This window comes from Aspergillus karnatakaensis, assembly GCF_047715665.1.
Source record: "Aspergillus karnatakaensis strain CBS 102800 unplaced genomic scaffold BJY04scaffold_57, whole genome shotgun sequence".
Classification (NCBI taxonomy): domain Eukaryota; kingdom Fungi; phylum Ascomycota; class Eurotiomycetes; order Eurotiales; family Aspergillaceae; genus Aspergillus; species Aspergillus karnatakaensis.
This window is the reverse complement of record NW_027395769.1, coordinates 25407-51180: the sequence shown is the minus strand read 5'-3', so window position 1 is coordinate 51180 and position 25774 is coordinate 25407. Positions and strand designations below refer to the sequence as shown.

Genomic DNA, 25774 nt, shown 5'->3' with positions numbered 1-25774 from the left:
TCGGCGACAACTGTCAAAGGTACTTGGGTAACCGAACGTTTGTACGCATAGAAGGTATGAAAAGTGGTTCCGGGGATAGTATCACTTTGATAATAAGTTGGTATATACGAGTACGGAGTACGGAAAATAGATTGATAAAGGATGGGAAGACGAATATATAAAGTTCAAACTACCAGATCAGGGGGATCCGAAAAGCTTCACCGGACGACAAAGTCGGGTCTTACAAGGGCATGTTTTATTATCTCGGAGGACAGGCTTCCACCTGGGGAGAGAAAGACACCAGCTCCTCGTCATTTTTTCTACAGAAGTACAACACAGCACAGCAGCGGCAAAAGCAAATTGAATTTGCCTAGCCTGGTCCAGCAAATAGCAATGATCGAAAGGGGAATAATCCGCGTCAGTCCGAATAAAATAGTTATACATGGTACATACGGAGTACGGAGTACTAGGGATAAGAAGAACAACCTCAGACAATGCACTTACTACTACTACTACTACTAACGGGACTCCATACATAGTACAGAACTCCAGAGTCCAGAGGGTGGAATTGGATGGAGTCGATGCCCGCTCATGGACCCACCCCAGAGGTCATCCGATCTGGGCCAGCCCCACCCAAGCCGACGGAGGGCCCTGTATTCTCTGGCAACTTCGCAAGTAGTATAAGATTTCAGTAGAAGGATCGCTGGTCACGCGGCGTGCTTAACGCGTCCATTGGGAGATCATCTGAACCCTGCCATTCGCTGCTACCTTTCTTGTTAGTGAGCTTTTTATATACGGATAAGCTGTAAGGAATTCGCCATTTTCCGTAAGAGCATGATAAGCTTGCAGTTCCCCCTTGACTCTTGAGTTGGCACTACTGGCAGGGCAGGGCTCCAGCCCGCTCATCTTCACCCTTCCTGATCTCAAGAGCTCAACTTTGATGTGCTGCTCTTGGCAGCCTTGGCTCTCCCAGAAACCCAGAGTCAAACCCATGTTGCGCATTTTCCAACGCGCCCCGGCCAAGCCATCATGCCACCATTCTTGGTATGGATCTTCCATAGCCCTGGACTTTTCAACATATTAACTCTTAGTCAAGTAGTACGGAGTAAAAGAGAGGTCAATCTGAATTTTGGTATCGAAGTAAGGGATCTCCCCACCAACTTCATCTTCAGATCAGTTGAGATGCGCCTTCGTCCCTATGACCTGAGACATCCAATGAAGAAAGATGATGGTTCTCTGCTCTGCGGCGGCCAATGCTCGCTTAGCATATCTTCGGAGGCTACCTAGGAAATACTCTTTCAGGAATCTTCACTGCACTACACTCCATTAAACATTCATCCGCAAACCCATAGCATCTATTACTTATATCGAAAACTTACCAGTCAGCATCATACCACAGTGAATCCATCCAACTCGTCGGCTGTCGATCCCTGTGCGCCAAGCCTGTGTATGAAGTATGAACCTGATCACCATATCCCTTACCCGTAACCTTGCGCCCGAAGGCTGCGGAAGGCGGCTACTATTTCCTATTCGGCATGATAAAGTTCACCAACGAAGGTTGGGCCGATACCTCGTCTTACCCCATTATTAACATGCAAAAGCATACCAGGGAGTAATACGAAGTATGTCAGGGAGGCCTTGCAATCATATGAAGAGTGGTCTATTCCGGTACTTGATCAAGATGTGATGTACTCGAAGGATTGCATCCGCAGCTGTCCTAGACTGCGCATCGTGACTGCGGAGAAAGTGGTATTGTTACATTCCCTTATCTGATTTACTTGAACAGCTTAGACACGGCTACCTCCTTGTCATCATGCTTGTTGAGGATCTTGGCAGTGGCCAGGTCAAAATCCTCCTGTGTGACGTGGACTCGTCGCTCGCGAAGGGCGTACATGCCTGCCTCTGTACAAACTCCCTTCAACTCAGCGCCCGAGCAGCCATTCATTTTCTCGGCGATCTTGGTTAGGTTGATGCCACGCGTCAGGTTCATCGACCGAGAATGGATTCGTAGAATATCGGCACGTGCTTCCACACTAGGGAGCGATATTAGCATGTCATAGCGACAAACGATAACAGAACTTACGAAGGTGGCGGGAACTCAATCTTTCGATCAATTCGTCCAGGACGCAGCAAAGCAGGATCGAGAATATCAAGTCGGTTTGTAGCCATAATGATCTTGATGTTCTTCGTCGGTTCGAACCCATCTAGTTGGTTTAGAAGCTCAAGCATTGTGCGCTGAACCTCCGAATCGCCCGAGCCCGCTGAATCTATCCGACTGGAACCAATGCTGTCAATTTCATCCATGAAAATGATACTTGGCGCATGTTCTCGAGCCATTACGAACAGTTCACGGACCATCCGACTACCCTCACCGATGTATTTCTGTACAAGCTCAGAACCGCTAACACGGATGAACCTGCAGTCCGTGTGATGGGCGACAGCTCGAGCGAGAAGCGTCTTTCCAGTTCCCGGCGGACCGTAAAGGAGGACCCCCTTGGGCTGTGCGATACCCAGAGACTCGAACAATTCGGGATGTTTCAGACCAAGCTCGATGACCTCCTTGATTTCCTTGATCTGCTGGTCCAGACCACCAATCATATCGTATGTGCTGTCAGGAACCTTCTCGACCATCATGAGCGAGACCAAGGGATCAACGGAGGAGGGAAGCATCTTTTCTAGCTTGTAAGAGTCGGAGAGGAGGGCGACGCGCTTGCCGACAGTGAGCTTGCTAATGTCGACGCCGTCGGCAATATCAACAACTGTAATATATCAGATAAGCCCTTTGAAGATTGCAGGAAGATCATACCGTACTTCCCCTCGGGGTGGACTTTGACCAGAACCTTCTTTGTGCTCATAACTTTCACTACCTCCCCAACGTAAGAGCCAGGTTGTTGAAGCAAGCCGAGTTCTTCCCGCAGTAGGCGAACCCTCGAGTTGTAGTCATTGCGTTGTGCTTCAAGCCGTCTTAGTACAGCCTGCCCCTGGATGATCTCGAGCTTCATGCTCTCGATCTTGCTGCGGTAGTAGTTGTCGAGCGCCATAATGGATGGAGCACTCCGGGATAAGCGTTAGCAGATGCGTTGCGTTTGTCAGTGTCTGTCGAAGAACAGAGACAATGTCTGAGCGGTAGCGGGGCTGATGGGCTGATGGGCTAATATCTGGATGAGAAGGCTTCTGATTCAGTTGTGTGTCACTGGTATCGAGCAAAGTGTCGGCGAACAGGTAGCTCGGGCTTGTTCCAGCTTGCCATCATTGCCGCTTTAACCAGATTGAAAGCTATCACAGCCACGTGACTTGATCTATACAAAATGTTTCTTGGAAGGTTATTAGGACCATCCATGTCTTGCCAACTGAAATATCAGATATGTGTTTCATGAACTGTTGTTACCAAACGCCTGTCTTCCTTGATAAGAGGTTGTCACTATCAGAGTATCGTGATTTCCCTAAGAGCCTTGCATAATCTTTTCTCATCTTTCGGCATCCGATGAAGCTACACACAAAATTCTATAACACTCCAAGCTTGGTTAACACTGCGCTTAGTTATTTCTTCTGCATAGGATAGAGTTTTCGAAACCGGCCACCGACCCATCCGGAGATCTTTAACCATCACTAATAAATGGCTTGAGTGTCGTCACCACAAGCGTAGCACATCAGATTCCCTAGGTAGTGATCAGAAAGCTTTGACGTAGATGTTGTATTTTTGATGCCTGAGCCCGCGGATTGGACAAATAATAATCAGCAGACGATGCTACTATTCACTTAGGTACATTAGTATCTCGTCATATCGGACAATATCGTCCACTTGACTTCCATTCTAGTGGTCATCTTTCCTTCAAAGGCGAGGTCTGTTCACTCGAGCTTTCAGGTGGCAGCCGACTTGCGGCGGGGAATAATGGCGCCTTATCGTCTGATCTCATCTGCCTTGCGGACTTTAGCTCTTCCAGCACCGGACCTCGCGCTTGCACAGTTCTCGCAATGTATATTGGGAGTTCCATGACTTGTACTTTTTTCTAGAGTGCGAGTCACTTCATTGCTTGCGCTTTTTTTCCCTACTGCGTTTTGTCTGCTTTAGCTTCTCACTGCCCAGCCACCTCTATTTGCGAGAAAATTTGATGACAAGACAATGACCGACCGACAAGGCGATGAGCGAGCTGCTTCTCGCTCCGCGCTATCCAATACATCCTCACGGCGTACCTCGACTATCGCCAGAGAAGACAGCGGGTCTTCGGGGACGGTGCGCCAAACAAGAATGGCCACGCATGGCAGGAATTACGGTATGAGAGCACCCTTCGTGCCTTCCCGACAGTAACTAATCTCAGTCAAAGGCACTTTGGACTCCTCTACCGAGCTCCAACCCGAAAGCTCAAGTCGCGTTCCTCCAACTAACTCCCCGTCGATTGGACCTTTACAAACAGACCCAGAAAGAATGAGAAAACCACCCGTCACGCGCCGTATATCATCTAAGCGCCATATCCCCCATAAAGGACAAGAGTTCTCAACTGACGACGACGTCCACGAGATTGAGGAGGATATCGCCCTTCAACAGCCGTCGCCCAGGATTCGACCGTTACGGAAACAGAGTTCGACCCTAAGGCGGAGGCTCAATCCGCGAGTTAATCCATTTTCTAACAACGAAGAAGAGGAAGCAGATGAAGACGAGGACGAAGACGATGCCGGGTTGCCGGAACCAAGCTTAGGAAAAGCGTCTTTCCAACAGGCCGAGAATGATGGGAGTAGTGATGGGGAAGACAGTGGTAATAACGACGACAATGACGATGATGACACTGCCAGTGATGCGGAGAGCTTCACGCTCAAAGATCGCCAACAAGCTATAAACGAAACCCATCCGTTCGGAATCAGGCTTTGGAAACCGGCCCTGTACAAGAAGAGTCGCTCAGTCGAAAAGACGGCCGAGGGTGACATTCACTCGTCGCCAGGCGGCAGAGTGGGCACCCTTTTGTTTCTGATGAATCTCCTGTGGACGCTATTCTTCGGATGGTGGCTTGCAATTGCTGCGTTGATGGGTGCTATAGCTTGTTTCATTTTCTCGTTTTCTCCCAGTGCTGTTGAATATGGCAAGGCATTTTCCGGCCTATCGTGGTATTTGTTCTATCCGTTCGGGTCATTTGTCCGCCTCGATACAGACGAACACTATGCCGAGGAAGATGAGGGTGAGGGTCGCAGTATCAGCGAGTATGAGCAGTGGCAGAATGGTGACCTTGAGCATGGTGGTTTATTTTTTGGCCCTCGCCGCGACCGATCACTTGTTGGAAGAAGAAGAAACAGTCTCGACTCGACTGGAGAGCAAGAAAGCCTCTTGGGCCGGGTCCCACGAGGACGATCGGAAGATAGTTCTCTAAAACCTAAGCGGCGTTTGTTTGGTCGTGGAGAATGGACGCTTGGCCGTGTGGTATTTTTCATCTTCTTCTACTTCCTTATCGGGCCTTTAATGCTCTTTGTGTCACTTGTTTGCTGGCTTCTTGTTTTCTGGATTCCAATGGGCCGCGTTACGCTCATTCTCTTTGACCACCTTCGCAGACATCCGCTGGCATTATCCTATCATTCCGATACAACGTTTACTCGCATTAGCCCCGGTTCCTCGGCCTCGATTCTCCTTTGCACATATCGCGCGGCTGGTTTGAGATACTGGAAATACACAGTCGGCGGTACCAACATTTTTCTCATTAACCTTCTCGCCGTTGTGGCCTTTGTCGTTTTTGACTATTTCCTCTTACGGAATGCTTTGGGTCTTGAAATTTGGATCACCCATCCAGGCTTGCTGTTTACGCTCGCCCTGCTCTCTGTGATTCCTTTGGCGTACTTTATTGGACAAGCCGTTGCATCTATTTCTGCTCAGTCATCAATGGGCATGGGTGCGGCTGTGAATGCATTCTTCTCGACAGTGGTAGAGGTTTATCTCTACTGTGTTGCCTTAACTGAAGGTAAAGGTCGTCTTGTTGAAGGGAGTATCGTTGGAAGTATTTTTGCTGGCATCCTGTTTTTACCAGGGTTGTCCATGTGTTTTGGCGCCATCAAGCGCAAAACCCAGCGCTTCAACGTCAAATCTGCGGGTGTCACGTCAACGATGTTGCTATTCGCGGTAATTGCTGCTTTTGGTCCGACGCTGTTCTACCAGGTGTATGGAAGTGTAAGTCTGTCTTAAAACCTGGGTTGATTACTGCTAATGCTTGCTAGCATGAACTTAACTGCCATGCATGTGATATTGAGGAAAACGGCAGCAGCGACTGTCGTCGTTGTTATTTCTCTCAAGCGCCGGCTATCAATGATAGTTTCTTTCAGAATGCTGTGCAGCCGTACTCCTGGATAGCAGCCATTTTTCTCTTTTTGTCCTACGTTATTGGATTATGGTTCACACTGCGGACCCACGCCGCCCTCATCTGGGCTACGGAAGCGGATGAAAAGAAAGCTGCGGCTCTCGCCCATGAGCATAGCACCGATGATCCGAGACAACATACAGCGGGCGCTGCCAGTGGACACATTGGATCAAGAAGCTCGGTCCGCGATTCACAGTTATACAAGAGAATTCTCGGGCAGTCTCTCAAAGATGTTGGACTATCTAATACTAGCGATCATGCTACCAATCGCTCGGATTCGGCAACTCCCGGTGATAGCAACACTGCGCCATACATTGTGCCCCCACAAAATGACGGTTTTACGGAGTATACAGGGCTCCTAGAGCAGCAAAGTGAGCACCTCCGCAAGGTGACCGAAGTTGCAGCTACAGCTGCGACAGTTGCTGCTCGAGATGTTACACGAACACGCAAACTATCCGGGCCCCGTGGGTTCCCTCGTACAGTTGCGAAAAATGTTCCCTTAAAACAAGCCAAAACAATACTGGAAGATCACGACGACGTCGGACTTGAGCAGAGCCCGACCGCTGGTGGACATGACGCACCCAATTGGAGCAAGGCGAAGAGCTCGGTCATTCTCCTCGTGGCTACGGTTTTCTACGCCATCATAGCCGAGATTCTTGTGAATACCGTTGATGTCGTGCTGGAGAGTGTGGACATTGACGAGAAGTTTCTTGGCATCACGCTGTTTGCCCTCGTTCCTAACACCACCGAATTTCTGGTATGTCTGTCCTTGCATACTAGATTATGCTAACTCCTCTAGAATGCAATTTCATTTGCCATGAATGGGAATATAGCACTATCCATGGAAATTGGATCCGCTTATGCCCTGCAAGTCTGTCTGCTACAGATACCGGCTCTTGTACTCTTCAGCGCCGCGTACGGCCGCTTTCTCGACCCGGAAGATCTTGTCACACACTCTTTCAAGTAAGTTGGATGTCAATGTGAGAGAATACAGCTAACGATGACAGCCTCATCTTCGCGCAATGGGACATGATAACTGTTATTCTATGTGTTTTCCTCCTGTCCTACGTCTATGGTGAAGGCAAAAGCAACTATTTCAAAGGCTCGGTCCTCGTCCTCACATATCTGGTCGTGGTAATTGGATTCTATCTCTCCGGTTACAGCAACATTGAGACCATGGGCGCTGATCGCTTCGACACCCTGGCTCTCAGTTCAAGCAAGTCGGCGAAGTACTATACTATAGGGAGACCGAGGCGCGGTGTTGCATACTAACTGTACACATATACTAAAGTTTCTGAGCGACTCACAATTTGTCCAATGTCTCGTGGTTTGAAGCCGATTTCCTGTGCCGAGCTGTACATTTTTCAGGTACAAGGCGTCAGGGGGCTTTTATTTGTTTCAGATAGTAGATTTAGCACGATTTCGTTTTCTTTTCTGTTCATCATTCGCGTCAGATACTAAAGAGTATGCGCAATAATATAGTCATGGCAGTGAATAAGACATGAGTTGTCGACGTCTGTACCTGGCGTTACATGCGGTTGCCAAGACAAGTACTTGAAACGCCTGGAGACCTAGTATATATAGGATCTGTGCAAATAAGGGAAACCCTCGCCTGGTATTGCTAAAGATATGCTCATTGCTGCTCCCCGCCACCCGACATGGCTATGAATGTAACTATGAGGAGCACCCACCAGTATCTAGACAGGTTAGAAACGTCATTAGAGAATAGTAGAATAACTCACTTCTGGAAGAGCGTCTTCTCAGCCTCGTCTTCGGGATTCTTGCCGTCTGGGCCAACAACGATAGGGCGATTAAGATGCGGACTAGGACCAGCTTTGTCCGCCACCACCTCAAGCTGAAGATTCTTCAAGGATGAACCACGCGCAGTATCTGAGCTTAAAGAGACGTGATATGGTTCGTTCGCAGCGCTAATGTATAGACGGAGGGTTGGTCTCTGTGTCTCATCGCCCCTCAGCGCAGAGAGTGAAGTGAGTGTGCCGACCCACTGTTTGGGATTCGAGGGAGTCGCGACGTAAAAACCTACACGCGCTAGGTCTTCACGGGTTAGATCTTGAGATACATCGGCAGGGATGTCATAGTCGATCAAATCGGATTTCAGCGTTACTGGGTCGTAGGAGACCCGGGCGAGTACGGAGGGTTCAGGCTCGGCGACAGGCCAATAGAGGATCTCAAGTTGTGGGGAATAAGACGCGAGGGTGGTGGAAAGCAAGAGATATAGGATTGATATCAAGCTGAGGCTCGTGAGTTGCGACATTGTGAAGGTATAGAGTTCGGATTGAAGTTTGAGATTCGATCGAGCTCGAAGGATTGGTTGGAGCTGGATGATGGAGCTGGATGATGGAGCTGGCTGCCTGCTCCGATCCGGGTCCTCCTAATCTGGTAAGGCGAGATCTGCCCCAGGGCAGGGGGGCAGTCTCGGCTCGTCTCGAGGGTCAGCCTGTCAGGATTCCAACAACAGCAGCAGCTTCCACCTTTTCACTCTTCCGAGCTTCGCTCCATGCGGTGGAGATGCACTGTGCGTCGATACGTGCATTACGCCGGCCTAATCATAGGTCCTCAATTTGCAGTATCCAGGAAGGTGATGCAAGCAACTAATAATGTCAACACATAACTCCATTCGGGCTTCTACCCCTCCCCCGCCACCCCACCACCATGAAGCTGACTAGGTGATCTACATTGGACAGTGGGTGGCGGTAATTAATCAACAACAGAGCCAGCTAACTAACTATGTGCCCTCTCTAACTAATTATTCATCCTTCTGTCATGGTTTCTCAGGGCACCCCAGGTTGAAGGGACGATTGTCTTTTGAACCACTCCAACACCAAGAGTACCGACCGAATACAAAAGCATCGCTGCTTGCCCTCTTCGGCCTTTGATTGTTTGTTTCAATACCCATCTCGGTAGTTCCCATTTGTTCCCATTTTATCCTCAGTTGTCCTGACGCTAAACATAACACCCAGATAGAGTATTTCTCCATCGATCTGATCAAACTGCTATCCACTGTTGCTCTTGACTATGGCCTCTGTCCCTCTTCCTTTCCATGCCCCCGCCCGCAAGGCATCGAGGCAGGCATCGATGGACGCCCGCGATGATATTCTCGTCCGCGTCGACCATTATATTGGTATTGATGTTGGAACTGGAAGTGCCAGGGCGTGTATTATAAATGACAAAGGTGATATTGTTGGATTGGCCTCCGAAAACATCGGCCTCTGGCAGCCCCAGACTGGATACTACGTATGTCAACATATTCCTTGGGATCTAACTATACTGACTCGGCAGGAACAATCCACGAGTGATATCTGGCGCTGCATCTGTATCTCGGTCCAGCGTGCTATCAGCCAGCACAATATCGACCCCGAAACAGTACGAGGAATCGGCTTCGACGCAACCTGTTCTCTAGCTGTCTTCTCTAACGTGACGGACGAACCGGTTTCCGTGACGGGCCCCAATTTTGATAGTGACCGTAATGTCATTCTCTGGCTTGACCATCGGCCAGTCGAAGAAACCGAGGAGATCAATGCCACCAATCACAACTTGCTGCGGTATGTTGGCGGAAAAATGTCCGTCGAGATGGAGATCCCGAAAGTCAAATGGTTGAAGAACAACATGCCCAAGGAAATCTTTGATGAGTGCAAATTCTACGATCTAGCCGACGCATTGACTCACATTGCCACCGGAAATGAGAAGCGAAGTTACTGCAGTGTGGTTTGCAAGCAGGGCTTTGTCCCTGTCGGTGTTGACGGCAGTGTGAAAGGCTGGCAGGAGGACTTCCTTGCAAAGATTGGCTTACAGGACTTGGCTGAGGATAATTTCAAGCGCATGGGCGGCATTGACGGGGTGGTGAGCAACTCTTCATTCTTGCTTGCATTTACTAACAGATTTAGAATGGGGATTACCTTAGCGCAGGTGAGCTTGTCGGGACCTTGTGTGAGAAAGCAGCTTCGGATCTGGGATTGCCTGCCGGCATCGCAATCGGTAGCGGTGTGATAGATGCTTATGCCGGCTGGATTGGTACCGTTGGTGCCAAAGTCCAGCTAGACTCAGACCAGCTGACATCAAACACTCCCAAAAACGACAAGTCGCAGGCTTTCTCTCGTTTAGCGGCCGTTGCCGGAACCTCGACCTGCCACCTCGCAATGTCGCCAAATCCTGTCTTCGTCCCTGGAGTCTGGGGGCCGTACCGTGACACCATTATCCCTGGATACTGGATGGCAGAGGGTGGGCAGTCTGCAACTGGAGAGTTGCTCAAACATGTTATTGAGACTCACCCTGCATTCCACCAAGCGCTCTCTGTTGCCGAATCCTATAATACCAACATTTATGACTACCTCAACGAACATTTGAGGGAGATGAAGAATGAGCGTAAAGCCTTAAGTATCTCCTATCTGGCTCGTCATTTCTTCTTCTATGGCGACCTCTGGGGCAACCGCTCTCCAATTGCCGACAGTACCATGTCAGGCTCGGTTATCGGTCTGTCTAGCGATCAATCAATAGAAGGTCTCGCCATATACTACTACGCCACGCTCGAATTCATTGCTCTCCAGACGAGGCAGATCGTTGAAACCATGAACAACGCTGGCCACAGCATTTCGTCCATCTTCATGTCCGGCTCTCAATGCCAGAACGATATCCTTGTCAAGCTCATAGCATCAGCATGCAACATGCCGGTTCTCATCCCGCGGTACATCCACGCTGCCGTCTGCCACGGTGCGGCAATGCTTGGTGCAAAGGCTGCAAGTGCCGATGCTGAATGCAGGACCGAAGATCTCTGGAGCATCATGGATAGAATGAGCAAACCAGGAAAGAAGGTCGCTCCGACAGACGACCAGAATGAAAAGGCCCTACTCGAAATCAAGTATAAGGTTTTCCTTGAACAGTGCCAGAAGCAGCAAGAGTATCGGGCCCTTGTGAACAATGTCGTGGGCCCATGGAAGTCGTAGACTCGCGCATCTCACCATAGCCGAGGAGTGATTCGTTACAATTGTTCTATAAGTCATTGCGACTCCCAACGATAAATATACTGCAAGACACTAGATATTGTGGATTGTGGCAACGAAATACGTGGTTTATCAGGTTTACCGATATACATGATAACCTACGACAAGAAAGTCGATTTGGACTAGATTGAGATATAGTCCTTGCTTTAAGATGGGAAACTTGTGAGGTTCGTCGGCCAGCTGGAATGCTACAAACTTCAGAAACATAACATCAAAAACTGCAACATGTATTCCCTGTCCCTAATTCATCACTTACGGGGTGCTATCTTACAACAACGCCTGCTCCAGTCAGATCCAGAAACCAGTGTTATCCCAGCCCCATATGCTCAATCAAACACCCTTCACGTACTTGTCAGGTACAGTGGTTCCGGCGTAGATCGGCAAGTCCTGGCAGACAGTACTACCTTTCTTAGACGGGGTCAAATCCCATACTATAATGCCTCGATCGGTCACCACGATCAATTCATTCTCTTTTGTTGTGAAGCGAAGTTGGGAGCAAATTGCTTCAAGGCGGAGGACAATAGGCTGTAGTTCGATATGTCCAGTGGCCGCAGATCTCGACGATGGATGATAATACTCCTGAGAGTCCATTTCAATCAGAGCCCCAGGCTCCAATGCCCATAAATATATAATGTTCCAGTTGGCAACGGCGATTCTAGTCCCATGGGGTGAAGTGGCCACTTTACATCCGATTGAATCTGTTGAGTCCCGAAATCCCCAGAGACGCGACACGACTGTCCAGTCCGCCAAGCGGCGGCCACGCTCAAGACGCAGAGCATGTACGCAGTTGTTGAACCGACAGACTGCTTCAGACCTCAACAAGCAGGCAACAGTCCAGTGTTCTTGTCGGTGAGTGGCAATTCCAAGAGCCAGATACCTCCACCGGCAAACGGCAAACCCATCAAGATCCAGGCTCTCATGTGTCCCAAAGAATGGAATTCCTACTGAGAAGAGCAGACTCAAATCATCAGTAAATTGTATAGGGACCGAATTCTCGTATAGAGTTGGGGTTCCTGAGCGGTCGATATTTTGGTAAGAGGCGTACAACGATCTTGATTGATAATGGTAAAGTATCTGCCTTGCCCCGTCATTGAATGCCACGTTGGTAATCAGGGGCCCTCGTGTATTGCCGATCCACCTGTGAAGATGGCGGCTGGTGTAGAAGAAGCCTGCAGTCGTTAGTCGAGTACTGGATAAATTAGTTGTACGTACCAACCAGATTGTCCGCCACAACGTATTCTGACTCTTGTTTGACAGTATAAAGAACAGCTATGTGCTCCGAGAACATACGATGACACCATGCAATAGAAAATGTCCCATCCAGAGCAACAGCCAAAGCCGACGGCTCGAACTCTGCGTGTTCAGGAAAGCTCGTCACTCCCACTGGCTTTTCTGGTGTATGACAAGTCAGATATACCAAGCTACAATCCTTCGATTGCTTTTCAAATACGTGATTCCCGGTCTCTTCGGCAGGGGTGAAACGATGGAGTATGTATATCGAATCGAGTCCATGAAATGCAGTTTTCAGAATCTCAACGGATCCCTTGCGGAGTAATGGGATCTTCACTTGCGCAACCGGCATAATCTGCCCATTGTCAACCTGGAGAATCTGCACGGCCCTCTGATTGCGGCATGTAGTCACGACGCGACCCTGACTTGAGAGCGATGATGCTTTCAGGCTTCTGCCAAAGGAATATGTTATGCAGCTTGCATCGTGTTTGCTTCCATAAAGTTGCTTGTAAGCGCGCCTCTTCAGCAAGGGAAAAAGACGGTCTGTGCTCAGCGCGGAAATATCTAGAGGCGGTCCGGGGGTGCGTTGCAGATGATGAACAAGGGCTTCTCGGCAACTCGAAGCAACTTCATAGAGAGCTTGGCAGGTGAACGCTGCTTGTAGGAAGGCCGGGGTGGAGCAATTCAGCAAGATGAGCTGGGTGAGTTCTGGAGGAAAGTCCAGAAGCATGGTATCGATGGGCCTGACACGGTGTGGTTAGTGATCAATGATAGAGAGATGGCATCTATAGCTAAATAGCGTCGAAGAAAGCGACAGATCGCAAATATTGCTTTTTTAGGTTCCGTCAAGTCGGCTGAGGCTCCGACCGCGGATTGTAACTGCTGCCTGAGACCGAATAATACCTCCTCATCGGCTTTAAGTTGCTTTTCATTATTATTATTCTGTTTCTGAGAAACAAGGGAGCTTCGAGCCTTGGAGACCGCCCGGTAACCGGTAGCCTGATCCGGGTTTAGGGGCGTGGGGCAGCTGAACCTCAGTACATACGCACACATTGCCATGGAGAATGTAGTCTTCTATGTAGAAAAAATATATACCTAGATCCACCCTACAAAGAGAAAAGGCACCAAAACACCTTGCAAATGCGCTTATAAGTATACTGAGAGTCAACAGCGCTTACCCCGGGCTATCTGGCGATTGGGCTGAAGCCCACTCTAGCACACTTTCGTAGCAAAGTACAAACTGACTTAGGTTTTGAACAACGCTAGGTCTTTGCGTGCGAAATTCGGATACTGTCTTTGTAACAAGATCGAGTTGGCCCCCACCAAGCAACTGATCGAAGGACCGACCTTCATGCTGACCACGAGGCTGGGCGCGCTGCCGTTTCAAAACGTCCAGAACGCTGTCCACTGTGCAGAAAGTGCCCGTGCGACCACAGCCTGCGCTGCAGTGGACAATGACAGGTCTTTTCGGATTGCCGGGGGCGGCATTCGCCGTTGTAGTCCGAATTTTATCACATTGCTCGATAAGGTTTAGAAGATGGTTTGGCTGAGAAGTGGTGCCAAAATCGGGCCAATCAGGGTACTGAAGCTGTGTAACTTCACGGAGAGGCTCAAAAGGGTGCTCTGAATGCGACAAACTGAAGTGCCTGGCAATAATGGTGGCATTATCAGGAGAATGCGACGATTCACTTGGGGACGAGTTGTCTGGCGATGCCAGAGGAATGAATCTTTTTGAGAAAGTGTTCACGTGAAATGGCCCATAGACCCCTGATTTCCAATAGGGATGGCATTTGATTTGTCCTCGTTCAGTTTCTGCAGTCAAGGACACTATAAGGCGAACATCTTGCTCCCAAACAACACGCCAGAAGTCCTGTAAGAGTCAGCAACAATTACACATAAGACAGGAGAGGGAACTAACAGCAAAGGTATCAGGCACAGGGGCCTGAGTAGCAATATAATGAAGATCGCTATACTCCGCCTTCATATGACTTGCATTTACGTAGTCACAATCGCCTCGAGGTATACCGTGGAGCCTCACTCTGGAATGATCATAGGGATAAATATCATTGTATCGATTTTTGGTCCCTTTTTCGATGCCGGCAACGCGATATTTCGGTGGATTGCTGTTTTGATCGTACGATAGGGCTAATTTCATACGCTCTAGCTCAGCTTTCTCGATGTCAAAAAAGCGGGAGGCTGCAATTCGACCCTGATCTGCCGGATTCGATATCTCACGCAACCAAGGAGGGAGAGACCGCCGTTGTTTTTCACTTAATTGCTCCGAATGTTTCAAGGCAATTTGCCCAACACCACCGACAAGGTCCATGTTCTGACGGATGTTCCCAAAGAACGGGATGGCCGCATTGGAGGACTCGGGTATGTTACATCCCCCAGCAACTGGTGCAGATTGAGGAAGGTCTATTTGCATAGGATTGATCTTTTTCGACTGCGTGCTGATCGGCTGCTGTTGCTGTCGAGTGAGTTCAGGAAACCTTGTTGAGAAAACTTTAAATCCTCCCATCAAAACAAGGCCATCGCCATTCCACCCTTCGGATTGAAATTTCTTCAAGACGTTGACAAGAGGTGCAGCGTCTTTCATGTTCGAAGTAGCGGCATCGTAAACGATGATATAACGGCATTTCGCCCATCTCGCAAAGCTTCTTCGATCCGCTTCGTCGGTAAAAGTACTCGCTAATTTTTTTGTGTCGAATGAAGGGCGTTTCAGTAGAGTGGTGGGAATGCAAAGATTCAACGAGCCCGTGATATTCCCTCTAGAGAAGTGTGCGTAAGGTCGCACGTCAAGCAATATAGTGTCATTGGCGTATAAACCAAGGAGCTCCGCGCAACTCTCGACGGAAACTGGTATACCATTTGTCTCTGTAACGGATACGCTGGTGGGCGGACCTGAAGTCTCGCGCCCCCCCAAGGCACGATTCAACGATAATCTGTAAATGGCAGAGTCGGGAATTCGATTGTCGTCCCCTAATCCTACTGCGAGTCCACCTTGTTGTTCGGCTCTAGACAAAAGTTGTCCTTCTGGACTCTTATCTTTTGACTGACGTCGATTGCTGGTGAGATTGCTCGGACTTGCCACATTGAAAGAGAAATAATTGGATTCGGGTAGTTCTGCGGAGGCGCCTCGAGGGCTGTTTTTGTTGAATGAGGGGGGAGGGTCGAAAAAAGCGGCGGAGCTAGAAGGGCCGGGTAGCGAAATGGGTTGGGATTCTTGTGGCCATGGCGAGGCTGGCGATCTTGGGCCCGTCATCGCAGACATATCCGAAGGAAGTGAAGTCGAACCGAAAACGAATGGGGTTATGTATCACACCTCCAGCCCGCTGGCCATTTCGAAGATCACGATTTTTGAAGTGAAAGATGATGGAATCGAGGGTCAGTGGTTGGAGTCGCCACAAAACCACAAAAAGCGGGCGAACTTCTGGGAGAGGTGATGAGCTGGTAAGAGGACCAAAGGGTTATATACGACTTCTGCACAGGTGTGTAATGAGCTCGAAGAGCACGATGTGGCGTCCAGATACGGAGTAATGTGTGTGGAAAATCCCCCGACGGGGATGGAATGAAATTCAATGAGATGCCTTGTTCTTAGGCGGCACGAATGGTCGCTTCGACTGCAAGAATCACATAAGGAGCCAGTTTGAGTTCCTGAGCCAATTAAGAGAGCGGAGGTGGGTGGGGGAAATCTGAGGAGGTCCCACTGGTGTCATCGTTCGAGCAGCTTTGAACTTTGAAGAGGAAGAAATGGGGGCGCTCAGCACTGTTGATCGAGAAGGATGACGTTCTGTGAAAGCGAGGGCACGGGCGGCAAACCTTCTGTGCCACAATTAGGTCGGCCGGTCTGGATCGCAGGAACCAGCACTAGTCCTTGCTCGGTATGTATTATTACATCGTGACCCGGGGCCTGCCCACCTCCCCTTTGCCACAATCTGCACAAATCAAAGCTGATTTATGGTCAATGTTACTACCTAGAAAGAAACCAACAGAAGAGTAAGAATAGTGACATCCAGATTATCCAGCATAACCAGTAGTCCAAAGGTTTTAAGGCGCAAAGCCCATAAAGGTACCTATGTACTTGGAAACAAAGTACACTTGGCCATCAGGACGGACCTCAGACCTGCAGTGACGGGTACCGACGATCATACTGGACGAGCACAAAGTAACAATGATTGACCCGGGCTGTACCAACTAGTATTCTAAAAGGCAGTCTCCCGAGAAATACTAAGTATAACCTCGACTGGGAATTGCTTGCCAGCAAGCTCTGGAGAAATCCAACCCTAATTTCCCCATAGCTTCCCGAAACGTCTCAGCCCGTAAAGTCAGCATTGTGAAGAACAGAGCTGCTCTCGGAGATATTAGAGCAGGTGTCTGATCTGTAGAGTCATACTTCGGCTAGAGTGATCAATATGCAGAACGAGACCGATAGCATTGGATTCACTGAACATGTCATGTCTCAATGGCTGTGTCAAGACATTACAGTATTCCATCAGGCTCGCCTTTAAATCTTTGAACACGCTTTTGCTCCCAATTGTCTAGGTCTTTGGCCATTAACCTCTGCGGCAACATAGTTAGCTATAAGGCGAGGTAAATGTGTAGTGCACGGTAACGAACGTAGTACTCTTCCCGGTTATCACCAATGATTCTCCGTCGTGGATTCCTCTTAATTCCTTCTTCGCCATCAGGCCCTTTCAGACCCAAATCCATTGCCTCATCTTGGCTCAACTGTTTGACTTTGCGATCATACCTCTCGTACCTCAAAGCAGCCGCTGGTGTCAAAGCAAACGAGCCCGCTACGATGATCATAATGAACGGTAGCCCGAAGAACAGAAAAGGATGTCTCGGTAGTCGGGCTCTATATGCTTCGCCAATCTTCTCTCCTAAGGTAGAGGACGCCGTGGTCGCCCGTCGAAAAGGTTTGGCTTGAAAGGCAGGCATGATGTGTGCCACTTTTCAATTAACCAGTAACAGTAATAAGCAATAATCGTCCGATACGGTGTAACGGATGGAGCGGTTTAGTTGTGTAGGCTAAAAACTGACTGCCGCGAAATGCTTGAACAGTGACGAGAACCGAAAGAGAGCCTGCGGGCACGGCAACCTTGGGAAGGAGGGCTCGGCGAATCAAAGATCCGGCAACCCCATTTGGGTGTTCTCCGCAACCGCGAGCTCCTCATAAACAATAATTTTCTGGGCAACAGTTGAGCACAACTTTGGAAGGGAGCCTCGCAGCTTGCATTCTCTCTACGATTTCCACTTCCTCCGCTGAGGCAGGTGAGCTGCTGAAACCCTTGCATTTTACCAGTAGAGTCTTACAACTAAGCTAATGTTCTTGATCCAAGGGCTATCGAGACAACATCTCCACCGCAACTTCACGCCCATTAGATTGCGCTAAATGGCATTCAACACAGGCTCTTTATTCGGGACAACCGGCCTAAGTGGCACACCTGTGCCACCGCAGCCCCCGCAGCCATCGCAGCCATCGAGCATATTTTCACCAAGCAACCCGACAAGTATCTTTGGAAACAATCCAACACAGGCCCCGCCAACCACGTCCCTTTTTGGCGGAAATCCCCAGACTCAGCAACAGTCTTCAATATTCGAGCCAGGCCAGACTACTGCCAGCACTGCGAAACCCTTGCAAGCCAGCCAGGCGCAGCCCGCCTTCTTTAATAGCTTGTTGGAACGCGGTAAAAAGAGGCCGCTTTCTGTAGTTGCCCAGAATAACAACTTTGAGGAGCTGCCGGATTTGCAACTCGGCCTCGATGATATCCGCCGAAAAGCAAGGGGGCTCGGTACTGGGGTCTCTAAAGAGGTTCCGAGCAGCAAAGCGTAAGCATCTACACGCTACATTTGGATATTACTAACTCATATAGCCACTACCTACTTGCTGCCTCGGGGGTATCTCCAGGTCATGCTCTACGCGACCTAAAAGCACTAGAGCCTCAAGCCCCGCTCCAACAAACTGACCCATTTGACCCCGACAATCAGAAGTTTTTGAAGAACATTCAACAGCGTGGTCGACATGTTATGATCGCAGAGAGCCTCTCCAGAGCCCAAAGAGACTTTGACTCTTTCTTAGAAGAGAAAGTAGATCTTGATTGGGAGGAGCAGCGACATCGAATCTTCAAACATTTTGGATTGTCACAAAAAGACAATTCAACTCATGATTCGAACTTTGGACGCCCCAAGTTGCCCTCTTCTGCCTCCCGCAGAAGTGTGTTCGGGCGCTCCGGTCTCGAGAAATCGGTTATAGGAACTCCAGGAACCGGAAAACCGAGCCATCAACTTTTTGACGATCCGATGGAGCGCACAGCCGAAACTCCCCAAACATCAGATGTTCAATTCCTGCGCGAGAAGATGGGTTATTATGCCGACAAGGTTCAATCGCTGAACTCTGCTAGACTTCAGGCACGCAGCTTCCCAGTTCTTCACGAATTCTCAGATGTGGAAAACCATGCTGGCGGCGATGTAAGCAACCTCATCTCTGTATACCATCACGGCTAATCCAGCTAGGTCCCCCGTCAGCTCTTCAATGCCTATAGAGCTCTCATAGAGATTGTTGGAGAGACTGATGATCCTGAGGGGTTTCGTGCATTGAAGGAGCGGCAGCTCGCAGAAGACTATCTCAACGAAGCTCCAAATTCTCCCCAGTCAGTCAACTTAAGAAAAAGGATTCTTGGGGGCTCGAGAAAATTCCTCGAGAACTTGTGCTACCGTGAGGTCGAGGAATCTATTGCCAAAAACCCCCGTGAAGCCCAGATCGGTGGAATACCCACTGTGATCAATAAGATCCGCGCATATATCCGCCTCAGAGATGCACGAAAAGATTTGGCGCCGGATGGAACTGAGCTGCAGATGGTAGGGGACGATTATTGCTGGATACTCATCTTCTATCTCCTTCGATGCGGGTTTGTGGTTGAAGCGGCGGAATATGTTACTCGGGACCCCGGTTTTCGGTCTCTAGATCATAAGTTCGTGACATATATGACGACTTATGCTCAAAGTAGACGTTTGCCGAGAGACATGCAACAAAGAATCAACGGAGAGTACCAGCAGCGATCGCGAAATGCTCCCGATAACACCATTGACCCCTATCGCATGGCGTGCTATAAAATCATAGGGCGCTGTGATCTCGGTCGCCGGCGCTTAGACGGCATCAACCAGGCTGTAGAAGATTGGATGTGGCTGCAGTTCAGTTTGGCTCGGGAGGATGACCGGGCAGAGGAGGTTGCAGGCGATGTATTTGGGCTAGATGACATCCAGACTGATATCACAGAGATTGGGCAACGGGTGTTCGGAAAGGGTCAAGAAGGGCCTGGCGGCTACGGAACTTTTTTCCTCCTCCAGGTCCTTGGCGGAATGTTTGAGCAGGCTGTTTCCTATCTTGGCACTTATGCCCCTGTGACTGCAGTGCACTTTGCCATCGCACTGTCTTATTATGGTCTTCTGAGAGTCTCTGATTTTTACACTTCTGGAGAAGAGATTTGTGAGTACTCCGTAATACCCTTTCTCTCTACTCGCTAACAGAAACAGTATCTTTCACTGTGAAACAGTACCCTCAAATCAATTTCGGCTATCTCATCACCCAGTACACCAAAGAATTCCGCACGGCATATGTTGAAGCGGCAATTGACTATTTCTCCTTGCTTTGCCTCAGCGCTGACCTCCCGGGCACCCTGGGCAAATCTCAGGCGTCCGTCTGCCACGAGGCTCTGCGGGAGTATATTCTAGAAACAAGAGATTTTGCAAAGCTACTCGGCGATATTCGTTCCGACGGCACTAGGATCAAGGGGTTGATTGAGCAGCGTATCAGCTTGATCAAACTTGTGGACCAGGAAGAATTTCTAAAGACAATAACTGTGCAAGCGGCCGCGGTCGCTGAGGACAAAGGCTTGATAACAGATTCAGTTCTCCTGTACCATCTCGCCGAAGACTACGATCGTGTGATTGATATCATCAATAGGACGTTATCAGACTCTGTGGCTATTCCTTTGGGGAGCCCCACGCTCAAGTTACAGCCTCTCCGACCTGGCTCTAGCCTACAGCCGGGGACCAGTCTAAGTCTGACCGTCGTGGAAGATCCAGTAGTTCTGGCAAAAAACATGATTGGCCTTTACAACCAGAACGCTCTATATTACCAACGAATCCGCCAGATCAGTCGCGACACATGTGGGCTGCTGCTCCGGATGATGGAGGCTAAGGCAGAGGTCGAAGCAGGAAAATGGACCGCAGCCTTAGACGTAAGTGTACACACATACACTCACCTGAAAACTCTAACCTCTCTAGACAATCAACGGACTTGGCATCCTACCGCTAAGGGCCAAGGGCTCTGTACCTTATGTTCGAAGTGCGGCCCAATCCTTTTCGTCTCTTCCGTCCCTGATTTCGAGCAATGTGGGCCATGTGATAACCTGGAGTATCACTTGCATTGGCCGTGAGCGTGAACGATTGAGCACCGGGCTGTATGAAAATGATATGCGACAAGGGCTAGCGGAAGAACTGTTAGTAATGGCGAAGGATCTAATGATTTTCTCTGGAATGGTAAAATATAAGCTACCACCAAGAGTATATGAGACTCTTGCACGAGCTGGGGCGGATATCGGGGCGTGATAGATTAGTGAATTGATTAGTCTTTTTGTTCATTCACCTTAGTTTAACTGCGGATTCTTTCCGCTGAAGCTTAAGGCGCGCCAAGACTCGGGGTCGGTGAAGCTTGAGCACACAGCAACGAGTTTTGCAATGTATGTGCACATTCCAAAATCGCGGCCGATGTTGAACCTGCCGTCTCAGTATAATGAATCGAAGACCTTGACTCCGGTTGTGCCACTCTACGTGATTTGCATATCCATTTTGACCTTGACCGATTGCCGTGCTCGATATGGACCATGATGCTGCCGATGTGTCCGACAAGAGCCCCATATCGGTATCGCCTATCCCCAGGTCCGAATCTCATGAAGATGATTTTACAGCACCTCTCATAACCGATAATGGCACCCAAAATGCACATCAGATAAATATAGCCTCCGAAGATTATGCCGCCGCTTCAACAACCCCAAATGACTCGCCCACCGAGCCCTATAATCCGCAGCAGGAAGGTTTCGTGGACGACAGAAGTACTTCCTGCCTGATCAGCCCCAGCAGTCCGGACGGCCGCCCAAATGGCCTGAATGAAATGACAATCGACTTGCCCACAGTCAGTGCAGCTCGGCCAAGCGAAACCGGGAAGCATACACTCATTGACAACCCGCCAAACCTTGCAAGGATTCGGCACGTCTTGTTTGAATGCAAGGAAGCTATAGAAATTAGCTTGCAGGAATTTGAAACATACTGGCCATTCATTGATAATGTTTGGGTGAAGCAGAGGTCCAATTCGAGCAAGGAAGGGCATTGCACCACCGACTACTATATGTGTCGTTTACGACGGCCGACCCACCGAAGCTCAGAGACCAGGCCTCTACCGGAGGGTAAGCGGCCCCGGAAGAAGAGAGTGCGCGAGGGTGGACTTTGCAACTTTCAAATCAAGGTCGTCAAATTTGAAGGCGCGTACTCAACAGTCACGATATCCAGGACTCCTGGTAGCAGCCATGAACACTCCCACGATCTCGACTACATCGACAAGGTGAAGCGGAATTCTGGATTGATGGAGTTTGCTAAGAGAGAGGCGAGTAAAGGATACTTGCCATCGTCCATATACACAAAATTCAGGGAGGAGCCTGAAAGTCTTGTTGAAGCTGGAGGCAAATTCTGTACAGTGACGGACGTTCGAAATGTCTCTGCGAAGTGGAGACTACAGAACCCAGAGGTGAATCTAGTACCCCACGAGGGCTACGAATATCAAAAGGGTCATGGCATCGTGAGAACCCGCGAAGTGACAAGGAAAACACCTCCAGCCGATTTGACAGCGCCGTCATTACCGCCTGATATCCTTCCATATCCTCAATTTACACTTGATTTCCTGGAGCCTTATCTCCCCAGACACGGCGAGAAGCGCGAATTTCCTCATGTCACTCTATCGTATGCATCATCCATGGATTCCAAAATTTCGCTTCTCCCGGGCATGCAGACGGTGCTCTCAGGCCCAGAAGCCAAGCTAATGACACATTATTTAAGATCACGCCACGATGCGATTCTAATTGGTGTTGGGACAGTTCTTGCGGACAACCCGGGACTGAACTGCAGGCTACAAGGCGCGGGTGGGTTCGGAGGCCTTGGGAGAATGTGGCAACCGCGGCCGGTAGTGGTTGACCCCATGGGGCGATGGCCCGTACATCCTGACTGTAGGATGCTGCGAACAGCTGTTGAAGGGAAAGGGAGAGCCCCCTGGGTTGTCGTATCACCAGGGGCTCAGATCCACCCCCAAAAGCTGATGATGCTCAAAGGCTATGGAGGCGATTTTCTTCGCATTATGGAGTATCATCAGAATTGGCGGCTCCGATGGGAGCCAATTTTACGGGCGCTAGCCTCGGAGGGTATCAAGAGCGTGATGATTGAGGGAGGAGGCCGAGTTCTGAGCGAGCTGCTCAATCCTGAATATACCGAATTCGTTGACTCGATTATTGTCACCATTGCGCCAACATACCTCGGTTCTGGCGGAGTCGGGGTCAGCCCCGACTCAAAACGCGATGCGCAGGGCAAGCCAAACGCCGCGCTGAACCCGAGAGATGTAAGATGGGTACCAATGGGACAAAACGTTATAATGTGTGGGAAGATCCGTATTGCGCCCCCTGCACCTCCTGCACCTCCTGTCCCTGCTGCCGAGTTCACTTCCTAAAGGGTGGGTTCACACGAAATCCACCTTCAAGACTATACCTAGACCACACAGAGTGCCGTCGCAACTGAAAAAGCTACCTACAAAGCCGCAGGTTGCATTTTTTCCCACACTCTTTGGCCGCTAAATATAGACATGTCGGTTTATCTTTGTTCTACAATTCAAAGAAACCCAAATATGACAGGGCAAGCGAATCTTTCTGGAGTGAGAACTTAAAGATTTCTGGGCGCAACAATGACTTCCTTGGTTCAGGTATTATAATTGGAATCTGTATTATGTCGGCCAAAACAAAATCACTCTGGAGTATGCCGGGAAAATCAGGAATTTGTCGCTCTGGCGCGTGATTCGCCGCAACAATAACACAACAGTGATGGCACCACAACAGTACCTCGTAGCACCCACCACTATTTTTTCTCTTACTACTACTCCCCCTTTGTCTTTTAAACAACACCACTCGCCTCGTTCAGCCCAATTCACTCATCTTTCCCACTTCCAAACTCTCAATTGCTAATCTCTAATACGATTCCCCTAATTTCACTTGCTGAGTACTGTCCTTCACCGATAATGCCTCCGAAAAAAGGCGCAACCAAAGCACCCGCAGCGCGGGCAAATGCTAAGGCGACTCCTGGTGCTAGTACTACGACAAAAAAGGCTGCAGCGCCCAAGACAAGACGCGCAGCGCCGGCTGCTCAAAGCACTACTGCGAAACCCGTAGCGAAGGCTACCGCGACGCGCAAAGCCAAACCCTCCAAGACAGAAGACGAGACGCCCGCGAATCCTGCAAAACATACATCTAATCGGTATTCCAAGAAGCGCAGTGCCGATGTTTCTGATGCAGAACCCACGACCAAGCGAGCCCGCGTTGCGAAGCCCGCCGTTGCTGTAAAGCCCAAGCCCAAGCCCAAGCCTAAGCCCAAGCCCAAGCAAAAAACTATCATCAACCAGGCACCAACCGCTCGGCTTAATGTTTACGTTTGTGGCGAAGGCAGCTCTGGCGAGCTTGGACTCGGAGTTGGAAAGAACGTTATCGATGTAAAGCGCCCGCGTCTAAACCCTCACTTGCCGTCAGATGATGTGGGTGTTGTGCAGGTGGCTGTCGGTGGCATGCATTGCGTCGCCCTTACGCATGACAACAAGATCCTTACGTGGGGCGTCAATGATCAAGGCGCCCTAGGGCGTGATACAACCTGGGATGGTGGCTACAAGGAGATGGACCAGGCCGATTCGGATTCGGATTCGGATTCGGACTCGGACTCGGACGATAGCCCTGACCTCAACCCCCATGAGTGCACGCCGACTGCTATTCCTTCTACTGCCTTCTTGGAGGGCACTGTCTTCGTTGAAGTCGCCGCGGGAGACAGTTCAAGTTTTGCTTTGACTGATGATGGCTTTGTATATGGATGGGGAACATTCAGAGTGAGTTTCTCTCTACCAAACTTGACCTGGCTAACGATATCTTTTAGAGCAATGATGGAATTCTCGGGTTCGATCCCTCTACAAGGGTCCAGACTACCCCTACTTTGCTACCGGAGCTCAAGAAGATAAAGCACTTGGTATGTGGGGATAACCACGTCATTGCTCTGACCGACAAGGGTGTCGTCTTCACGTGGGGATCGGGTCAGCAGAACCAACTTGGCCGCCGCATCATCGAGCGTAACCTAAATTCGCTCATACCTCGAGATTTCGGCCTTAAGAACATCGTTCATATTGGTGTTGGTGCTTTCCATTCTTTCGCCATTCATCAGTCGGGCAACGTCTACGCTTGGGGACTGAATAGCTTTGGCGAGACTGGAATCCGTAAAAATGCAGGTAAAAGCGAAGCGGCCGTCCTTCACCCCACCATTGTCAAGTCTTTGTCCAAAAAGAACGTCATCCAAATCTGCGGAGGTGCGCATCACTCTCTGGCTGTTACTCAAGACGGCCAGTGTCTAGTCTGGGGTCGTCTGGACGGTTACCAACTCGGTCTCAAGGTCGACAGCCTTCCAGACGATGCCTTAATAAGAGATGAGCGTGATCGCCCTCGTATCCTGATTGAGCCAACAGCCGTTCCTAGGATCAATGCAAAGGTTGTTGCGGCTGGATCGGATCACTCAATTGCCATTGACAGTGACGGCCGTCCCTGGTCTTGGGGCTTCTCTGCTACATACCAAACGGGTCAAGGTACACAGGATGACGTTGAAGTTGCAACTGTCATTGATAACACTGCTGTGCGAGGTAAGAAGCTCAATTGGGCTGGCGGCGGCGGTCAGTTCTCGGTTTTTACGGAGCCTGCAACGCTTTGAGCGCTTGATACGCAAGTGCTTCGTCAAATGTAAGATGGGTGTTTCTGGTTTTTTTTTTCTTGCTTTAGGATACTCGATTCTCAGCGGTGGCTTTAGACTCGGATTTAATTGTACTACTAGTTGACATGGGGACAGTGAACTTGTGATATTGGCCGC

The 25774-nt window shown here is 49.6% G+C and overlaps 10 protein-coding genes across 10 annotated transcripts; 5 read left to right on the top strand and 5 right to left on the bottom strand.

Moving 5' to 3' along the window:
- Positions 1–1753: 1753 nt before the first annotated feature.
- Positions 1754–3020, bottom strand: BJY04DRAFT_210031 (proteasome regulatory particle base subunit RPT6; the record flags this gene model as incomplete). The annotated part of the gene is made up of 3 exons (XM_073714199.1): positions 1754–2012; positions 2063–2738; positions 2786–3020. The coding sequence occupies 3 exons, from the start codon at positions 3018–3020 to the stop codon at positions 1754–1756; spliced, it is 1170 nt and encodes a 389-aa protein (XP_073567080.1).
- Positions 3021–3376: 356 nt separating this feature from the next.
- On the top strand, positions 3377–7736 carry BJY04DRAFT_129567 (calcium/hydrogen antiporter). Its single transcript, XM_073708463.1, has 5 exons — positions 3377–4253; positions 4305–6127; positions 6175–7071; positions 7114–7277; positions 7322–7736. The coding sequence occupies exons 1-5, from the start codon at positions 4103–4105 to the stop codon at positions 7584–7586; spliced, it is 3300 nt and encodes a 1099-aa protein (XP_073567079.1). The 5' UTR covers positions 3377–4102; the 3' UTR covers positions 7587–7736.
- Positions 7255–8656, bottom strand: BJY04DRAFT_198425 (uncharacterized protein). Its single transcript, XM_073712611.1, has 2 exons — positions 8057–8656; positions 7255–8011 (listed from the first exon to the last, which is right to left on the bottom strand). Exons 1-2 carry the CDS (start codon positions 8587–8589, stop codon positions 7948–7950), a joined length of 597 nt encoding a protein of 198 aa, XP_073567078.1. The 5' UTR covers positions 8590–8656; the 3' UTR covers positions 7255–7947.
- Positions 8657–9148: 492 nt separating this feature from the next.
- On the top strand, positions 9149–11416 carry BJY04DRAFT_129484 (FGGY-family carbohydrate kinase). Its single transcript, XM_073708461.1, has 3 exons — positions 9149–9569; positions 9615–10175; positions 10220–11416. The coding sequence occupies exons 1-3, from the start codon at positions 9351–9353 to the stop codon at positions 11273–11275; spliced, it is 1836 nt and encodes a 611-aa protein (XP_073567077.1). The 5' UTR covers positions 9149–9350; the 3' UTR covers positions 11276–11416.
- On the bottom strand, positions 11389–13528 carry BJY04DRAFT_129509 (F-box domain protein). The gene is made up of 2 exons (XM_073708462.1): positions 12545–13528; positions 11389–12501 (listed from the first exon to the last, which is right to left on the bottom strand). The coding sequence occupies exons 1-2, from the start codon at positions 13290–13292 to the stop codon at positions 11663–11665; spliced, it is 1587 nt and encodes a 528-aa protein (XP_073567076.1). The 5' UTR covers positions 13293–13528; the 3' UTR covers positions 11389–11662.
- Positions 13529–13534: 6 nt separating this feature from the next.
- ptpA (putative protein tyrosine phosphatase (Pyp1)) lies at positions 13535–16414 on the bottom strand. Its single transcript, XM_073708460.1, has 2 exons — positions 14481–16414; positions 13535–14432 (listed from the first exon to the last, which is right to left on the bottom strand). Exons 1-2 carry the CDS (start codon positions 15834–15836, stop codon positions 13737–13739), a joined length of 2052 nt encoding a protein of 683 aa, XP_073567075.1. The 5' UTR covers positions 15837–16414; the 3' UTR covers positions 13535–13736.
- Positions 16415–16433: 19 nt separating this feature from the next.
- On the bottom strand, positions 16434–17627 carry BJY04DRAFT_198418 (cytochrome c oxidase assembly protein COX16). Its single transcript, XM_073712610.1, has 2 exons — positions 17183–17627; positions 16434–17125 (listed from the first exon to the last, which is right to left on the bottom strand). The coding sequence occupies exons 1-2, from the start codon at positions 17504–17506 to the stop codon at positions 17045–17047; spliced, it is 405 nt and encodes a 134-aa protein (XP_073567074.1). The 5' UTR covers positions 17507–17627; the 3' UTR covers positions 16434–17044.
- A 333-nt stretch (positions 17628–17960) lies between these two features.
- nic96 (linker nucleoporin NIC96) lies at positions 17961–21178 on the top strand (the record flags this gene model as incomplete). Its single annotated transcript, XM_073717333.1, has 5 exons — positions 17961–18397; positions 18442–19036; positions 19082–20054; positions 20102–20808; positions 20855–21178. 5 exons carry the CDS (start codon positions 17961–17963, stop codon positions 21176–21178), a joined length of 3036 nt encoding a protein of 1011 aa, XP_073567073.1.
- A 723-nt stretch (positions 21179–21901) lies between these two features.
- Positions 21902–23780, top strand: BJY04DRAFT_198415 (RibD family protein). The gene has a single exon (XM_073712609.1). The coding sequence runs from the start codon at positions 21975–21977 to the stop codon at positions 23337–23339; it is 1365 nt and encodes a 454-aa protein (XP_073567072.1). The 5' UTR covers positions 21902–21974; the 3' UTR covers positions 23340–23780.
- On the top strand, positions 23621–25714 carry BJY04DRAFT_129353 (regulator of chromosome condensation 1/beta-lactamase-inhibitor protein II). The gene is made up of 2 exons (XM_073708459.1): positions 23621–24752; positions 24800–25714. Exons 1-2 carry the CDS (start codon positions 23901–23903, stop codon positions 25616–25618), a joined length of 1671 nt encoding a protein of 556 aa, XP_073567071.1. The 5' UTR covers positions 23621–23900; the 3' UTR covers positions 25619–25714.
- Positions 25715–25774: the final 60 nt, after the last annotated feature.

Bases quoted from the DNA above. Each gene is read 5' to 3' on its own strand.
- BJY04DRAFT_129567 (XM_073708463.1), top strand. From the start codon at position 4,103: ATGACCGACCGACAAGGCGATGAGCGAGCTGCTTCTCGCTCCGCGCTA. The intron at 4,254-4,304 runs GTATGAGAGCAC...TCTCAGTCAAAG, and splicing joins CACGCATGGCAGGAATTACG to GCACTTTGGACTCCTCTACC. The intron at 7,278-7,321 runs GTAAGTTGGATG...TAACGATGACAG, and splicing joins CTTGTCACACACTCTTTCAA to CCTCATCTTCGCGCAATGGG.
- BJY04DRAFT_198425 (XM_073712611.1), bottom strand. From the start codon at position 8,589: ATGTCGCAACTCACGAGCCTCAGCTTGATATCAATCCTATATCTCTTG. The intron at 8,012-8,056 runs GTGAGTTATTCT...TAACCTGTCTAG, and splicing joins GAGAAGACGCTCTTCCAGAA to ATACTGGTGGGTGCTCCTCA.
- BJY04DRAFT_129484 (XM_073708461.1), top strand. From the start codon at position 9,351: ATGGCCTCTGTCCCTCTTCCTTTCCATGCCCCCGCCCGCAAGGCATCG. The intron at 9,570-9,614 runs GTATGTCAACAT...CTGACTCGGCAG, and splicing joins AGCCCCAGACTGGATACTAC to GAACAATCCACGAGTGATAT. The intron at 10,176-10,219 runs GTGAGCAACTCT...TAACAGATTTAG, and splicing joins TGGGCGGCATTGACGGGGTG to AATGGGGATTACCTTAGCGC.
- BJY04DRAFT_129509 (XM_073708462.1), bottom strand. From the start codon at position 13,292: ATGCTTCTGGACTTTCCTCCAGAACTCACCCAGCTCATCTTGCTGAAT. The intron at 12,502-12,544 runs GTACGTACAACT...TAACGACTGCAG, and splicing joins TGTGGCGGACAATCTGGTTG to GCTTCTTCTACACCAGCCGC.
- ptpA (XM_073708460.1), bottom strand. From the start codon at position 15,836: ATGTCTGCGATGACGGGCCCAAGATCGCCAGCCTCGCCATGGCCACAA. The intron at 14,433-14,480 runs GTTAGTTCCCTC...TGACTCTTACAG, and splicing joins CTGTGCCTGATACCTTTGCT to GACTTCTGGCGTGTTGTTTG.
- BJY04DRAFT_198418 (XM_073712610.1), bottom strand. From the start codon at position 17,506: ATGCCTGCCTTTCAAGCCAAACCTTTTCGACGGGCGACCACGGCGTCC. The intron at 17,126-17,182 runs GTTCGTTACCGT...ATGTTGCCGCAG, and splicing joins ATAACCGGGAAGAGTACTAC to AGGTTAATGGCCAAAGACCT.
- BJY04DRAFT_198415 (XM_073712609.1), top strand. From the start codon at position 21,975: ATGTGTCGTTTACGACGGCCGACCCACCGAAGCTCAGAGACCAGGCCT.
- BJY04DRAFT_129353 (XM_073708459.1), top strand. From the start codon at position 23,901: ATGCCTCCGAAAAAAGGCGCAACCAAAGCACCCGCAGCGCGGGCAAAT. The intron at 24,753-24,799 runs GTGAGTTTCTCT...GATATCTTTTAG, and splicing joins ATGGATGGGGAACATTCAGA to AGCAATGATGGAATTCTCGG.